Below are 17,215 nucleotides of genomic sequence, written 5' to 3'. Positions count from 1 at the left end.
CCCGCCTCGAATCATTGGTATGGGTTTTGATCGTCGTTCATAGGGTCTGCCTTCGCGACATGCCTGACAGACCGACGTCCTGGATCCTGGAAGAGTTGGAGAAAGTCGGAAGAGCATTGGGATACACAGAGAAGGCTGAATTTGCTCGAACTTTCAAGTCATTCCCATATGCGACTCGGGTCGGCACAAAAGAGTGGCCTGGACTTGGCCAAGATTTCTGCGAGTGGGAACCACAATTAATGGCTACTTGAGAGGCATGTTGACTCGACGCAGTATCTTGCAAACCAATCGGAAGATGAGGAAGAGCTAGGAGCAATTGAGGCAGAGCGCATATTAAATTGCTCTCGGAGACGCCGAGTATCTCAGGCCAACGTTGTATTTGACGAAACCACGTCTATACAACGACGTGTGTGCTCATACAGCTAGACGCTCGAGCGGAAATCTCGTCATACAGCCCACCTTATCGTGCAGCGATCACCAATCGACAAGCCTGGAGACTAGCTGTCGCCTGCCGATAGCGTCACAGCATATTCATATGCGTATCCTTCGTTAGGTGCGGCGGCACGGGGAGAGCGGAAAGTCGATGAAGTACTTGTCTCCGTGAAGTATGGACTGAGCTGCACGCACCATCATGCTGAAGACGACCGCAGTTCATCCACTCGAACGAACGAGTTTCCCACCGAAGACAACAATGTACAGGTTATCTTGGTGATGAATCATGCGCGACTGGAGCCGTGGAATGGTCTTGGATTGAGCACTTCTTCCACGAAGCTTCGAAGGTCGGGTTCGTGGGACAAGCGCGACTGCGAAGAGGTTTTTGAGAGCCATCTCGCGAAGCCAAATTATTCGCTAAGGGTCATCGCCGGAGACATGACGAAAAGTGACAGCAAAGCGACAGCATGGGAGTGTGCATCTTACCATCAATCCCTGGCAATTGTATATATTGCAAGTTCACACCTCATCTTGGCAATGATCATAATAGTCCATACATCGAGCAATCACATGCAGCTTCCTCTAGCATCCACACACCGAGCTTCCTTACCTGTAACTTACTCGTGCATATGCGGGGTCACCGAGCATTGGCGCGCTTCTGGTCAGCTACAGTACCTTTGTACTTGAACAACCATCAGGGGAAGGGACAGATCAGCGATAGGCCTTCCTCTTTAGGTATCTCATACACAATGGAAGGCTTTATTGCTGTACACTTTTTAGTCGCAAGGCATGCAAGTGGAAACATTCCACGTCCACAGATACACCTGATCTTGTTCCTCGGGTCTAAGTCTTCATTCTTCTATCCTTTCTCTCTTAGATTCACCGCCTTCCTCAGCTTGTCTATACGCATTCTGCAAGCATTACATACCTATTTAGCGCAGCGCGCGTAGGTGACTGCTACGCCGGGAAGAATCGAAGTCATCCATACAGCAGCTTCGACTTTTCCCCATCGAGGCATCTGTTGACCGGAGGAGCGAAAATCAGCATAAGCAGGAGCGTACACCAAAATGATCTCCACCTTGACCATTGTGGCGATGTTCTTGCTCTGCCATTTGGTGCAGTGTGCAACTGCTAAAGGAACGCTTGGCTTTGCACTTGGCGACAAGAAGACTGACGGCAGTTGCAAGTGCACGTCCGACTATGTTGCCGACTTCAAGGCCATTCAAGCCAACAGTGGTAGCAAGCTTGTGCGCATCTACTCAGCTTCTGACTGCAACTGCACTGCGCAGATCCTCCCTGCTGCAGCGAGTGCTGCCTTCAGGGTTGTGCTGGGAGTGTGGCCCGACACCGATGCAGCACTTGAAGCTGATAAAACCGCGTTGGCCACATATGTTCCTGGGTACGTATATGCGGTCACGGTGGGAAGCGAGACCATGTACAGGGGCAACTTCACGGGACCCGAATTGTTAAGCAAGATCAACAGTGTCAGAGGTGTTTTGCCCAAGGGCACCAAGGTCGGCACAGCGGACAGCTGGAATAAATTCGCTGACGGGACAGCCGATGCTTTGATCAAAGGCGGCGTGGATTTATTGTGGGTCATTGATTCCTCTTCATATTCTTATCCGGTATCATACCCAGCTGACCGGTGACACGACATAGACTTGCCAATGGTTTTGCGTACTGGCAGGCGCAACCTATCGCCAATGCTACATTGACATACTTTGAGGACATGCAACAGGCTCTTGGAAGAATTCAAAGTGTGTCCGGATCGTTGAACGGCATCGAGTTTTGGACCGGCGAGACGGGCTGGCCTTCAGATGGTGCTCATTTCCCATCCGGTCTGATTTCAGTGAGCGCGGCTTTACTGACAACGCTTTAGGAGGATCGGACTATGGAGCAGGAAGGGCATCCACACGCAATGCCGCACCCTACTGGACCGACGCCATCTGCGGAATACTTACGTGAGGAGTCAATGTGTTTTCGTTCGAAGCCTTTGACGAACCATGGAAGCCAATTTCGCTAGGTCGAAATGGTGAGATGGCGGACGAGACACACTGGGGAGCTATGAATTCGGACCGCAGCCCGAAGTATGACCTTGCCTGCTAGGCGCAGATGGAGTGACGAGCAATGAGCAACGATAGGGGGAAGAGAAGGCAGGATGGAGATATGGACCTGGAATGGAGGATCCTGGCATGACAGCGGAACAGCATAGATGGCTCTGAGGATGCATTGTTGGCTTTTTCTATCCCTAGTACCGACTAGTACCGCTAAAATACTTTCTCCTTCGTCTCTATCACGTAATAAAGTCAACAACGCCTTGCCGCTAGTGCTTGCCGCCATAACAACAGGCATGGAGGATTGTGCGCTTAGAATCGATTCGGTCGATCTTCTCGCTAGAAATACATGATTATGACGTGCAAGCTTTTCGATATCCAAGGTCGGTCTCTGTCTCTCGAATCTCAAGAGGAGGGACCTCGCACTGATGTGGATTTCGCGGAGAGGCAGTAAGAAAAGCTCTCAGAAGACCAACAAGAACAGAAAGTCCGCAAGTCCAGGATAACCATATATATAGAGAATGGAAAGGGGGATAGAGATGTGAGCCAGATAGAACAATGAAACGACGCCATTCGCTGTGCAACATATCTTGTGTAGAAGGTCACTATGCCCATGCCCATGCCTGTCTTTTCGCACTCTCCAATTTTATTTGATCGAATCCGGTCGATGCGCTTGTATTCCTCTTTTCTGTTCTGATATTACATATTGGATTTTGTGCGTCGCCTGTTGAGTTCTCCCCACTACATGCTGGGATGACAGCGGAGGAGGGGACTTGAAGAAGAAGTGAGAGACAACAGGGGAACGTAGAATTCCAGCACTTCATTTCGCTTGTTGTATCCGAGGTCACTTCCCCGTCTAATTTCATGTTTTGCTATCTTTCTATTTTCGAACGTCTGTTCGCGCAGGTCTATACGGGATTCCATCTCGTTCACACCTCCACCACCTCCTTTTTTCTTCACATCTGTCTCTATAATCTTGGTTTCTCTGTTTCCTCTCGGCTTCAACCAAAGAAGTGCAATTATCGATGTCGTCGTCGTCGTCGTCGTCATCATCATCGATCAACTCCTCTCTCACAACCAGTCAATCAATCACCACTCAACAGCCCCAAACGCTCCTACCGTCCAGGACTAGGGCTCGGACTGCCTCCTCTCCCACCTGCACCACTACCGCCACCTCCAGGACCACCGTTGCCGCCGCTTACTCGCTGACTGCCTCGTCTGGGCTTGGCCGCGACGGTGAAACTGCGTCTGATACTCTCACCCCAGGCCGAGTTCTCTAGTTCGCCAAGGACAAGATCGCGAGTGGAGACATTGGACACATTGCTGACTGCTCTGCTTCTCGCAGGATCGCCACTACTACCGCCGGCGATTGCCCCTTCAGTGCCAGGAATGGGAGGCACAGGCAGGCCGGGCACGGAAAGAGTGCCTGCTCTGCCTCTGCCTGGTCCTCCGGCGGCGGCAGCAGAGAGTGTCAATGCGCGACCGCGGATACCCGACCCGGCGGGGCTTTTGCTGCTCGACGCCGTCGCTGCTGATCCAGTGCCGAGCGTCGCTAGACCCAGATCAGCGGTGCCATCTGCCGTCAACGTCTCAAAGGGATCGAGATGCTGCTGGGATGTTCGACTGTTGTTGCTCGGACTGACGCTCCTGATGCGACTAGCCAGAGGACCGGAGCCGTCGCCAATGAGAGCGTTTGCGAATTGCCAGTCTTCCGGTATGGTCGTGACCACAGCGCTGGGTGATTGACTCCTGCGGGGGCTGGCGAAGCGGTTCCTCGTCGGTGACTGGTTCGGTGACACCTGCACGCTGTTGCTTCTTCCTCTGTCCTCGTCTCCTTGCCAGACGGCGAAGTCATCACCGACAGATGTCGGTGTTATAGGAATGTCCGACCAGAAAGCAGGACCTTCTTTATCGATCGGAGTGACAGGCACACTGTTGTAGCCAGTGTCGTCGCTGTGGCTGAAAATGCTCTTGCCATCGTTGTTGTTGTTGTTGTCGTCATCGTTCTCATCGTGAACGAAGATCTCGGGAACGTCGAGTTGAGGGACGCCTCTGAGCGTTGCATCCTGTCTTGCCTTCTTGCGTGCCTCGACGATACGCTTGAAGCGTCTGGTCCAGTACAGAGTGTCGAAAAAGCCGACAACCACGTTGCGTCGCACAGCTTCTTCAACGCGTTGAAGACGTGCGCGACGACGGAGGAACTCTTCCAGACGCAGAGACTTGTTGTCGTTGATGACCTTGTAGTGGGCTAAGATCATGAGCAGGCTCGTGAATTCAATGCCGCGGTCGAGATCGGCCGAGACAAGCACTTCTTCGTAGAAGGTATTCATTCTCGTACGACGGCGACGGATCTCGTCGATAGGAATCTCTGCGAGACGAGCATTGAAGGCAGCGAGATCGATAGGCGTGTCCATGGGTCTTTTCTTGCTGGCTCTGTGGTGTAGCGACTCGTGAATTGAGGTGCCGTCAAACCCTAGAGCATGGGCACGGCCGGGAGGGTGCGGCAGGACGTCCTCGAGGATATTTGAAACAGTAAAGTCTCCGTCGTATATGCGCATCTCAAAGACACCCGAGAGCTCGCCGAGCAATCTCGGGAACTTGTCCTTGCTGATGAAACCTGTTCCGCTGGGATCGAATTCCGCCCAAGCCTGCTTGAACCTGCGAATCTCCTCTCGACTGATGACACTCAGCCCGCTGCTTCGTTGGTAGACATAGGAGAAACTCTCGTAGATGAGCGACACAAACAAGTTGACGAAGATGTACATGGAAAGGATGTTCCAGCTGACGAACAGAGCGGTGGCCCAACCTGCGCTGCCACAGTCACCGTCGTAGTAGTGCTCGCCGACCGTACACAGAGGTGGCACGACCTGGGCAAAGTCATTCATGACCTGGTTCCAGCCCTCCCCGGAGGACATGCGGAACAGCAGTATGAGGGCCTTGGGGACGGTACGAAAATTGACGTTGCCATCCTCGTTTTCTCCGAATCGTGTGAGACCAAAAGTCTGCGTCAGTGCTATAGCATAGACAAGGAACAAAACGAACCAAGTGGCCAGCAGATTGGCGATCTGAGTGACCGAGGCAGCGGCAGTCTTGAAAAGCTGGTCGAGCTGGTTGTTTCGCGGGATGAGCAGCAAGGCAATGGACACGAGAAAAAGCTTGTGGGCTTGGACGTACTCACGCCTGTCGACGTCGGTGAGCAGCAGGACGGTGGTGACAAAAGTACCCGAGACGCTGAAGATGGAGTATAGATCCCAGGCAGAGCGACGGAAGCGAGACCAAGTCAGACCGAAGATGCGGATGACGATGTTTGTGATGTAGAAGAAAGTCATGGCAAGGAAGAGAAAGTCTCTCGTCTCCAGCCACGCACTGCTGGAGGGATACCACTCGAGACACAATAGCACGACATGAAGCAGTAGCACGGTGGTCACTGTCCTCTGCCATCTGCCACTCTTCTGCACGGCCATCTTGTAGCACCATTGCTTCCACTTTGCCCGCTCGTCCTCCTTCTTGGCGGATCTCTTGCTCGGCGAGATCTGTTTCAGGAGCTTCCTCAGCTCCAGCCAGCTGCGTTGATCTGTCGTCAAGTATGCAACGCCCGTCTGTTCGGTGTAGTTGCGCATGAAGACGGAGACGAAAAGCGTCAAGACGAAAACGGCGCCGAGCAAGTTGAAGACGACAAAGTAGACGGCATTTCCTTGGCTGGCAAAGTCTTCGGGCTGAGTGAAGACGCCCGTGATGGACTGCGCAGACCACATGACATCGATCCAACCCTCCTGAGATACAATCTGGAAGAGGATGAAGAGGGCGCCTCCGAAGTTATCGAAGTTGTAGTAGTCGTTGGCCACTCTGCGCGGTGCCAGCACATCCCAGTTGTACGGCTGTGACAGGTACTCGCCCGTGCAGTCGGTCAGATTGTAGATGTTGCTGCCGCCATCGTTGCAAGTCATCATGCGGCCGTTGAAGAGGTTCAATCCGTAGATGGCAAAGGGCACAAGCAAACTCAGGGAAACGAAAGCGGCGGACACGACCTTCCATCCTCCCATGACAATGACGGAGTGAAAAGTATCGCGAGCGGAGTCGCTGACGTTCAGGAGTCGCAGTGCTCTCAGGGCCTTGAAGGCGCCGATGGCCCTGCTTCCGCCGACGGGGTCGTAGAGAAGTGTGATGATGTTGGCCCAGAGTGTTATCAGGACGATGCCATCGATGAAACCCCACGAGCTGCGGTAGTAGGCATTGGGCGTCCAGAAGAAGCCGTCGGCGATGACTCTGATCAGTGACTCGATGGAGAAGAGGGCGGCGAAGCCCACGTCGCTGAAGACGAACCAGTTCTGAACGCTGAATTTGTGATTTTCAAAATAGACTTTCTGGTACAGCGGCGTGGTGATGCAAGCAAGCAAGACCATTGCGACAATGGCAGCATAGATGAAAGCCGAGAAGGCGTACCACACGATGCGGTTCGGGGCCAGGCCCTCGATACGGTCTCCACCTCTGCCGGGACCGACGATGCGCTGACACACGCGACGGATGGGATTGTGGACAGAGAAGATGTAGAGCGAAACGTTGTATCTGGGAAAACGCCTCAGGTACTCCCTCTGGGCTCTCTTGCGGCGGTCGGAGGCGGCGACGACCTCCTTGGCCATCTGGCGTGCGTCGAGCTCCTCGTTGGCGCGCGAGAACTCGAGACGAGAATAGAAAGGGTTCGGCTCGCGGTTGAAGACGCGATCGTACGTCCTCTCCCACATGCTGGCGAGGAAACCAGTCTTGACGACGGGAGAGGCCACGTGCACTCCAGCCGAGTCGGGCGGAGAGATGGTCTCGCCGTTCTCGTCGTCGAGGAAGTCGCGCACGACGGCGTCCTTGAGCAGCATCTCGGCCGCGGCGGAGCCATAGTCGAGCGGGTCCTGGCGACGAACCTGGCCGAAACGGAAGATGGTCGACAGCGAAAGAGTGCCTTGACCACCGGCGCGAGCGTCTCGCTGGGAGAGAAAGGCCTTGACTTGCTGCAGGCGCTTCTCGTCCTCGCTGACGTCGAAATTCTCCTGGATCACAGCAATGAACATGTTCAGGACGACAAAGTTGGCCAGGATGAACCACAGGATGCAAAAAGCGGCCCCGATCCAGCCATTGTTCCAGATGACGTTGTAGCCGGTGACGGCGTACATGATGTCGGTCCAGTTCTCCGAGGAGAAGATCTGATACATGCCCAGGAAGGCATTCCAGATGGTGAAGAAGCTCACACGCAGAGTCTCGCCGTCGTCGTCGTTCTGAGGCAGCTCGCCGCGGAAGATCTGGGTGGCGAAGATGGCGGCCAAAAAGCAGAGCAGAAAGACAAACAGGATCAAATTGGCCAGACCAGAGTAGTTTCCCAGCACGGTCATGATAAGGTCGCGGGTGAAGTCGACAGCCATGACGACTCGGTAGATGCGCAGGATCTGGAAAATGGTCAACCACGAGTAGACCTGGCCCGAGTGCTTGATGGCGGGGATCTGGATGACGGTGGTGATGATGGCCAGAGCGAGATCGATGCAGTTGCGCTTGGAGTAGAAGAAGTGGCGCCAGTCGACGACGAAGCGGATGACAATCTCGCACAAGAGCACGACGGTGACACCGAGCTCCGAGGCGTCGACAAAGGACTCGCGGTTCTCGCTCATGATGTCGCTGCGCAGACACTGCACGATCAGGCCAAAGGTGATGACGGCGATCCAGATGGGATTCATCCTGTCGTTCCACTGCTTGAGCTTGCTGACCCTGGGCCGGGGCTTCACGGGAACACCTTGTTCGTCCACCTCGTCGTCGTCGTCGTCGTCGTCGTTGTCGCCGACGGCGTGCTTGCGGGCCTGGGCGGTAAAGGCACTGGTCTTGCTCTCGTCACGGATGACCTGGAAGGAAGAGGTGATGACAGCAATCAGCAGATTGATGAGCCACAGAGGAAACATGATGATGCCGGCGGCGAAGAAGAGGGCCGAGGCGAGGTAGTCGCTGCTGGTGGTGTAGTAGAGCAGATCGGAGAAGGTGTTGCTGGTCATGATGACAAAGACGAGCTCGAGACTCTGCACGAGATTGTCGAAGCTGGCGGTGCCGTTGTACGGGTTGTCGCCCTCGATGCACTGAGAGCCGACGGGACACAGATATCCCTTGTGGGCAGAGGCTCCGGGGTTGCCGTCGGCGTGCACCCAGGGCTCCATGGTGAAGTTCTGCAGGGTGCCGTTGAGGTGGCCGCCGCAGAAGGTGAAGTCGTTGACATAATTCAAGTCGGCGTCGCCAGAGGGATCGAGCCAGACGCAGGTCCTGCGCAGACTCGACTTGAACGACTGGATGCCGATGATGGCCATGAGCAGCCAGAAGAAGCCCGTCAGCAGAGCGACATTCAGCAGAGACGGAGCCGCCTTTTTCAGACTGCGCAGGATGACCGAAGTGCCGCTCGTGATTCCCAGCAGACGCAGGATGCGCAGACAGCTCAGCATGCGGAAGACAAAGACGTGGCGCTGCGTCTCGACGCCAAAGACGCCGATGAGGAAACTGACCCAGTAGGCGACAATGGCCACAAAGTCGAGTCTGTTGAAGGAATGCCTCAGGAAGGCGCGGTGCGCCAGCCTCGCCTTCTGCGCCTGCAGAGAGCCCCCGGGAGCGTCGGCGAACGTCTCGGCTCGCGTCAGCGCACGGAACAGGCCCGGCTGCTGCTGCACGACAGAGTGCGCGTCCGCGTGCTTGTTGACCGACGGCTTGCGATGCAGCGCGAACAGATCCGTCGTCTTCTTCGACAGCGCCTGTCGCAGACCGACCTGGCGGTTGATGGTGCTGTACTCGACGGGATTGATGATGAAGCCCGACACGATGATGCGGATCGCCGTCTCCAGCGTGTAGATGATGAAGATGACCAGCAGGGCGTAGTCGTTCCACGTGCTGCCCCACTGTCGCGCCCGCGGATGGGTGAAGACGCTGTTCCTCGCCTCGACAGCCAGCAACACCGTCTGCAGGATGATCAACATCAGGATGAACGGCTCGGTGAAGGGGCTCAGCAGCAGATCCATCAGCTTCAGCCGGATCCTGCTCTGGGGAGAAAAGAGGCCGAGCGACTTGCCCTTGAGGGGGTTGTGTCTGTCCTCGTGCACATGCCCATGTCCATGTCCATGTGCATGCCCACGGGGCCCGGGACTGCGGCTGGCGCTGGCGGCACGCAGCACGGGCGACGGCATCTTCTCGCTGACCGGAGACTTGAGCGAGGCCGCCCCATCGCCGCCGAGGTGGTGGTTGTGAACATTCGTGTCGAGTCGCGGCAGCTGCAGGTGCAAGTGGCCGGCACCGGGTCCCACAGAGGGCGACGGAGAGCGAGAGCGAGAGCGCGAGCGGTTGGCCGAGGAAGTGCGCCGCCGGATGTCTCTCTCGACCAGGTCGGCTTCGTTGCTCAGATTCACCACTCGCTGTGACATTTTCCTCATCATGTGTCCGGCGCGAGTGAGCGGCGACTCGGCCGAGGCGGGCGACAGCGAGCGCCGCGAGTTGTTGGAGCCGTCGGGCGACCTGCTCCAGCGTCCGTCGGGCGTCAGCGACTCGGGGTCGCGCAGGTCGTCACCCAGATGCGAGACGGTGGGCGACAGGAAGCGGATGCTCTGGAAGCTGCCGCGGCCCTTGCCTTCCGAGGCAGAAGGCGTCGAGGGGAGGTTCAGCATCGGCGAGGGATGGAGGAGATGGCTGCGATGCGCATCGTGCAGAGGGGCTGTGTCAATGTCGCTCTCGTTGGGGAAGTAGCCCGTGGGATCGTCAAACTCTTCCTCGATCAGCGACCCCGGCGTCGTGTCGACGGTGCGCAACGTCGAGAGACTCGTGCGGTTCGGCCGGTCGGGTCTGTTTGTATTCAACGAGGGTTTGGCAGTGGGCGCAGGGTCGAAGCTGAGGCCGGCGAAACCAATGGCTTCCTGGTACGCTGGACCGACGGGCGACAGCGGCGTCCTCTCGTCTGCCTCGTCTGCCTCGTCTGCCTCGTGTGCTTCTCCTCCTCTTTGTCTGTCCGCAGGCTTGTCCTTGTCCGTTGACTCGTCGACCATGCGCAGCGTGGCCGCGGGCTCCATTCTTCTCTTGTCTCTTGTCGTCCTGCCCTTGCTGCTACTCCTGCCCCATTTCGGTGGAAGCGGCGAGCCATCGCCCTCGTCGTCTTCTCTTTCGCCAATGGGTGCGTACAGCTGCGGGCTCTTCGTCAACGACTCTCTGTTTCTCCGGAACAGGCTGCGGCCTCTGTCGCTGAGTGTGCGTCTGTGGGTTCGTTCGAGAACCGACGGGGCTCCGTCTGTCGGGGATGCCAGGTCCGAGCCATCTCCCGTCGTGTTGTGTTGTGACGAAGAAGCATCTTCTCGTTCCAGTTGTAGTCGACCAAAGTCCTGCAGTGGGATCGATGACGTCGGCGTGTCTGGCGACGATTTATTCCGTCGATGGGAAGACGAATTGTTGTTCGAGGACATGGTCTCTTGTTTGGTGCTCTGGACAGGTTCGCGTCCGGCGATGATCAGAAGAAAAAGTCCTATCGCAGCAACAGCAGTCAATCTGTCGTCGTCGAAGATGACATTGGTGTTCTATGTTTGTGTCTACGTCTTTGCGTATATGTGTCGTGTCGTGTGCGTATTCCCGTGTTTCGTGTTTCGTGGCTTATCGTCGAGTCGTGGATGATGATGGATTGTCAATGTTTTAATGTATGTGTGGCTAATGCAGATGCTGATGCTGATGTTGGTATCGATGATTAATTGCGTCGAGACTGGACCGAACTGCACAAGTACAGATGGCAGTAATAGTATGCAAGCAGCAGTGGTAGAAGTTGCAATAATCCGTGAACGGCTGACAGTAAGAGATGGTGCAGTGCAGTGCGGTGCAGTACAATGTGCTGACCAGGTATATTAATGCGAGATGTTGTGCAGCAGGCAAGCAACAGACAGTGACAGTGACAATGACAGTGACAGTGACAGAGTGAACCGTCCAACGGCGATAGCGACAGTAGTGAACAGCAATAATAGCAGAGACAGACACAGACCAGCTGCTCGCAATAATCACCACAGGGCCGGAAACAACAAGGAATAGAACACACTGGACGTGCGTCGGAGATTATTTATACGAGGCTGCTCAGGCTGCTGCTGCTGCTGCTGCTGCTGCTGCTTTATTCGGTTGACGGCAGGAAATGTCGGATCAAATGAATATCTAAATATCTGAAAGACTGGACGGAAAGCGAATGCGAGTTTTCTTGTCTGTCGAGTCTATTGATGCACCTCCAGCAGGTTGTTGAGACGAGCTTCGGCGGAGACGAGATGGGTTGGGACGAGACGAGAGTGAGATGAAATTGATGAGATTGAGATTGAAAATCAAAAATTGATGTTTCAGCCTGGGAGAAAGATCAGGTCGCAGATGGCCAATACCAAGTATTCGTCATTCGCCTGGACTGGGTTGTTGATTTTGTTTAGAAGAAAACAAAAGACAAGAGCACGCGATTGAGAAGCCGCAGAGGAACAGTGCTATCGTACTATACCTTACCTTACTGTGCTGCACAAGTATTATCGTATACCTGGCTCAAAGTTCACGAGAGAACAGAAACCAAAACTGACGACGCGTATGCCTTTGCATCACATCTGCATCTTCCTACTACACCTGAAAACCACAGTACCCTAAGGTACCTTAGGTTTACCGGGACTTTCGAGGTAAGGTAAGCTTCCAGGGTTCTTTGGTGACAGACCTTCGTCGCCTGCGGAAAACATTGACGATTCGCGTCCAATTACCCTTCAAGTGTAATTGATGAATTAGCCCGGGTTTGTGCATTAGGTACCTTAGTCAACTCTGCCCTACAAGTACATGCTATCGCAGTGTTCATCCTGATTGTTCATCATGATTGTTCATCTGCTCCAAGTATTTATCTCAGTCTTCACATGCTGCGCAAGTGAGTGCCGTGTCGGGCCATACTCGACCGGATCACCCATCCGCGCTTTGACCTTGACCGGGACCTGAACCTTGAAACAATGGACCCTGAACCGCAACCACAAATTTAGCCACAACATACGCTGCTCTTTCGCTTCCTCAACCCACCTCAAGGTGCCAGTGCCAGTGCCAGAGATCCCAAAGGTCCATGATACTGGGTCTCCGTCACCGTCCCGTAGATGCCACTCTCCCCACTCTCTATATTTAGCCCTACATCATGCCATCAGTCTGTGAGTCAATTGCAACCTCCAACTTCGATTTTCACTCTTAATGGCACACCACCCCTCCTTCATCATCAATTGAGCACCCGGGTAATTACTGTATGCGTAGTCTCAGCTGTCTCCTCAATCCCCCATGTCGAGACAGACCATCCTGACACCAGCCATGTGTTCCGGTCCGGCGACAGCCCTGCTCTTTCGTGCTCACTTACCCACCCGTGTCTGATCTAGACGACTCTTGGCTGGGCCGTCGTTTCTTTTGCAACCTTCGTGATCGTCCCTGCTCAATGCCTTCGGTCGCTGCCCTCGCCGAATGGCTTCGTCGTCGTTCCTCTACTGCCAGCGTTTCCGCATCCAATGTGCCAGGCTGCAGCACCAAGAACCCAGCGTTCACCTCCCGGAGTATCTTCGACTCCATCCTGCTACTTGCTGAGAGGCTTCGCGCTTGTCGAGGACTCTCGTACGGTCTCAGCCCTCTCTTCATCTTCTGCTCATTGCTAGTGTGCCTGGTCTCTCCTACAGCTTTCGTAGGCGTGACAAAAGGGTCTCATGTGCTTGAAATGTGTGATCCGATCGACATTCTTGCCTCATTGGATTCATTACAGCTCATCATTTCTGTCCTCTGCTCGTCCATACAAGTACGGCTTCTCGGCACGAGCTGACCTGTTTCCGCCGCGTGTGACCGTCTGTGCGCTTGTGGCACGTCCGAGGTTGGCTGATCCATAGCACGGCGCCCTCGTCGGAGTTCAGCTTGGTATAGACATTCATCGTCGTCACTCGACGTGCTGTTCTTCTGCCGGCATGTATCAATGCTACTTATGCGTCTTCTGTTGCTAGTAGCTGTCGATTCGATTAGCATAACACATGGGTCTTCCTCGTCTTCCCTTCTGACGAATCTACCATGGCTAGAGTATACCGTGGGCTGCGACAAGTCTTCTGATGAGGTCGACGCGCGCCGTCTACGCACATATCTCATCTTCTCATAGCGTCCGTACGAGTGGGGTGGATAACGAGCCGTTTCTAGCCGAGCCGTCACACCCGACGACATTCCATCACTGCCTGGTGCAACCCTTGGTGGGGACTCGTCTTGCGCACCCACTTTCTTATGCGATGGATACTTCGACGGTAACGACCGGGCGGAAGCAGATAAGTCCAGGGACGGGCTGTTGGGGAAGGCGCCGTAAAGGAAGTTGGAAGGGATGCTGCGACTAGATGGTAGTACTGGAGTAGTGCTACGTGAGATCCACACTCCATCCACTTCGACACCGCGCTCGATGGCCCGGATCCCGAATGGTATTTCGACACCATCGTCTATCATCATGACTCGTTTCTCCCTCGTCGTGTTTTTGGCCGTTTTTCGAGACAGGCTGCGAATGATACTTTTATCTTTCGTGAGGCTGTGTGCAGCCGTCGGGCATTCGGCATGTTGTCGCACACGATGGTGGTCGTACACGAGCTTGACGCAGCCGGCCATGATAGTCGCCACCTGCAGATGAGCTTCATTAGATCGGTCTGAGCAAATTTCGTTGTGATTCCGGGCTTACAATGCAACATGCGAGTACCTGCGCACGTTAGCAACAATTCGTCGGGGAACGAGGCAGCGAACCTACAAATACCATCTTTTCCCAGAGCTGCCATCCATCGAAGAAGGCTTTACTCATAGCCTCGGTAGTCTTCTTTGGTCAGGTGGAGAACATAAGCAGAAAAGGTTGATTCCTCGAACTCTCTATTTTGGAGTGAGACATGTCAAGAAACGAGAAATCTGTGAATTGACGCGGACCATGTGCAAGGACAAGTCAGGACGTTGGATATGATGCGAATCCGGATATGAATCGGGGCGAGGTCTGATTGTTCCACCGTGTCGTCTAATTGTGGCAGTCACGCGTGCCGGTCGTGAAACAACGTGGAGTTTCTGGTGCCGTGTTCAGCGAGGATGATCCACCATGAGCGTCATTCTACCAATTCATTTTACTTCGGCCGTATTTGACACCTATCTAGCTTTGTGGAAAGATCAAGTATCGTGGATCGTGAAAATAGTGATAATCCCCGCAGGCGATCTTGCATTTGGCCCTCCGAGCATACTGCATGGTTACACAACATCTAAGCATGAATACCTTGGCGGCAAAGGAGACGCATCAGATAATCTGAGAGTCTGATCCCCTTCAACACATCCAGAGCGGTCCAAACAAGCGGGCTGCGACACGAACATCGATGGCACACTATATAGTCAAGAGTCGGTGTTGCTACCATGCAGGTCGTGTATCCACACAACCCGATGTGGAGTAAGGCAAGTGTGAAAACGTCCAAGGATTGAAACTTCGCCGGCATGGTTGGACTGTCAGCAGAACGCTCCCTGGGCCAGGCGCACTCTCAAAAGGTGCTCCATTGGCCACTTGTACCCGTCCAGTCAATCTGGCTTACCCAGTCCGGCAGATTGAACTCATCTAGTCCTTCATCGTCTAGAATTGGGAGATCCACCGCACCTATGCTGCCCCCATCGGGCGACAAGGGTTCAGCAGGAGGAATTACTGCCGTAGATGTGTCTTCGTGTATATCAAATGATGAGTGCGGATCACTCGAGTGTGCGCTGGCTAAATTAGGCGAGTCTAGTACTCCATCTAGCACACGGGATATCACCTTTGATGCTTTCGCGCAGATGGAGTAATTCATCTCACCATGACTACCGAAGCTCTCCAAATGGAAGATGAATACGGAGAGATTCCGTATCAAGGTCGAGCGACTCACGCAACTGGGAAGAACTTGTTGTCCACCGACCATGTTGTTTGCCTGAAGTGCCGTTGCAAGGACGATGGCGCTCGGCAGGCCGAAACCGAGCATCTGGCAGACATTAACTTTCTGTGGTGGATTGAAGTTCTGGAGATGCGACACTTACCAAATACGAAAAGTCCTGATGCAAGAACACAGCCTTGTCGCGAGATCTGCCCAGCTGCAGTAGTGTTGCAAGTATTTCTGCGGAAAACTCAAGTAATTGTGGCAAGGGCTCCCTCTCACTCTTCCCGAGCATACGATAAATCTGAAAGTCAACTTGCAAGTATGACAGGTGTACTATGGTCAGCATGAGGCATACCGCGGGTGGGATTCCGGACTCCCAGAATCCAGGTGTATAGCACAAATGGGCGGGTAGAGATTCCCAGGTCGTGTGACATCGCTTTGACAGATCCCTAGATCAGTCAGAGATTTCCATACAGCGCTGTGGACTTGATATCATTCTTACCTCAGGTCGGCACCATTCCTCATCGTTGCTGGCAAGAACGGATACTCAAGTATCTCCTCACGGAACATGCCAAGTATATAACGAAGTCTCACCCACGTCGCACTTGAATACTGTCCATCTTTGTTCCAGCCTTCACTGTCAAGCCTGAACTGCATGTCTTCTCGATTGATGACATCTACAAGCAGTTCTTCATTTGAAACATCGAGTGGCATCCTGGAATTGGAGTGATGTCTAGACAGTCGAGGTGGTCGATCAAAGACTGTGGCAATGTGTTTGTCTAGTTGATACACTGCAGCGAATGTCTTTCTTCGACACTCGGCAAGAAAGAACGGTATCCCAGGAATATCTTCAGGGTCGTGATTCATCGCTATGGCATAGACATCGGTGGCTAGATCTCCAAGTCGACGCCAGACGAGCGAGTCTGCAAAAAGCACAGTAACGATCAGCACGAATCATTCTATGTAGATTGACAATCCGATACGGACTCACTTGTTTCTCCTTGCATGATGATGGTAAGCAGAAGGTGTTCGTATCCCAACCAGACTATCGCATCATTGATTCGAGGGGCTATGTCACGAGCGAGTCGCAGACATTCCGTGCTGCATTTGAGCATCACTCGCACAAAGTCATCCCGGTCGTGCTCATGCGAGGCGAATCCTTGCAAACACGCGCGTGCTGCGACAGCATAGATGATGCCGACGATCTCAATTCGCAGCTTCTCTCCGGTATGGGCGGCACGAAATATAGAAGCATTAACCAAGGATGAGGTATCGATGTCCGTCGAGGTAGAATGCAATACGCTTTTCGCAAGCTGCAAGAAGAAGTCTTCTTTTTCGTTCTTATCCTCTGGAAAACTTGACAGACACGTGTGTATAGTAACGACAGCGGGGTAGATGAGTTGGCCAGGAATCAGGGCAGCTTTGGTGACAGCATAGTATTCTTGCAACAGCCTATCGATCAACAGGATGTGTCGTAGATGACGAAGAAGGTCTATTGTGGCGTCCGTATGCTCATCAGGGTCTGTCTCACAATCCACACGGACGGTAGGTATATGAATCCCGGAGACATTCGAGTCGGGCTCTGTAGGAGATCGCAAAAGTGCATCTAGAGTGTTGCCTGCGGCATTACTAGTCGAGGCGACCAGACTTGCGTCAGGCTTAGACGACACAGGTCCTACAATACTTTGGTATCGCAAGCTAGGTGACTCAGTCCGGGATTTACTCAGCGGAGCTGGATGATAATAGCACCGCAACTCTATGCCGCGACGACTGCAACGGTCGCACACAGGGCGAGTATGATCACATCGTAGCTTGCCCTTACGACAG

General features: G+C 54.0%; 2 protein-coding genes across 2 annotated transcripts; one reads left to right on the top strand and one right to left on the bottom strand.

Moving 5' to 3' along the window:
* Positions 1-1,499: 1,499 nt before the first annotated feature.
* AAFC00_005645 (uncharacterized protein) lies at positions 1,500-2,397 on the top strand (the record flags this gene model as incomplete). The annotated part of the gene is made up of 3 exons (XM_069348621.1): positions 1,500-2,023; positions 2,092-2,252; positions 2,312-2,397. 3 exons carry the CDS (start codon positions 1,500-1,502, stop codon positions 2,395-2,397), a joined length of 771 nt encoding a protein of 256 aa, XP_069203290.1.
* A 12,628-nt stretch (positions 2,398-15,025) lies between these two features.
* On the bottom strand, positions 15,026-16,395 carry AAFC00_005644 (uncharacterized protein; the record flags this gene model as incomplete). The annotated part of the gene is made up of 4 exons (XM_069348620.1): positions 15,026-15,493; positions 15,549-15,837; positions 15,891-16,311; positions 16,380-16,395. 4 exons carry the CDS (start codon positions 16,393-16,395, stop codon positions 15,026-15,028), a joined length of 1,194 nt encoding a protein of 397 aa, XP_069203289.1.
* Positions 16,396-17,215: the final 820 nt, after the last annotated feature.

This window comes from Neodothiora populina (genome assembly GCF_041146345.1).
Source record: "Neodothiora populina strain CPC 39397 chromosome Unknown canker_contig_5, whole genome shotgun sequence".
In the NCBI taxonomy this organism is placed as follows: domain Eukaryota; kingdom Fungi; phylum Ascomycota; class Dothideomycetes; order Dothideales; family Dothioraceae; genus Neodothiora; species Neodothiora populina.
The sequence above is the reverse complement of the archived record's forward strand: the minus strand, read 5'-3'. Positions and strand labels throughout refer to the sequence as shown.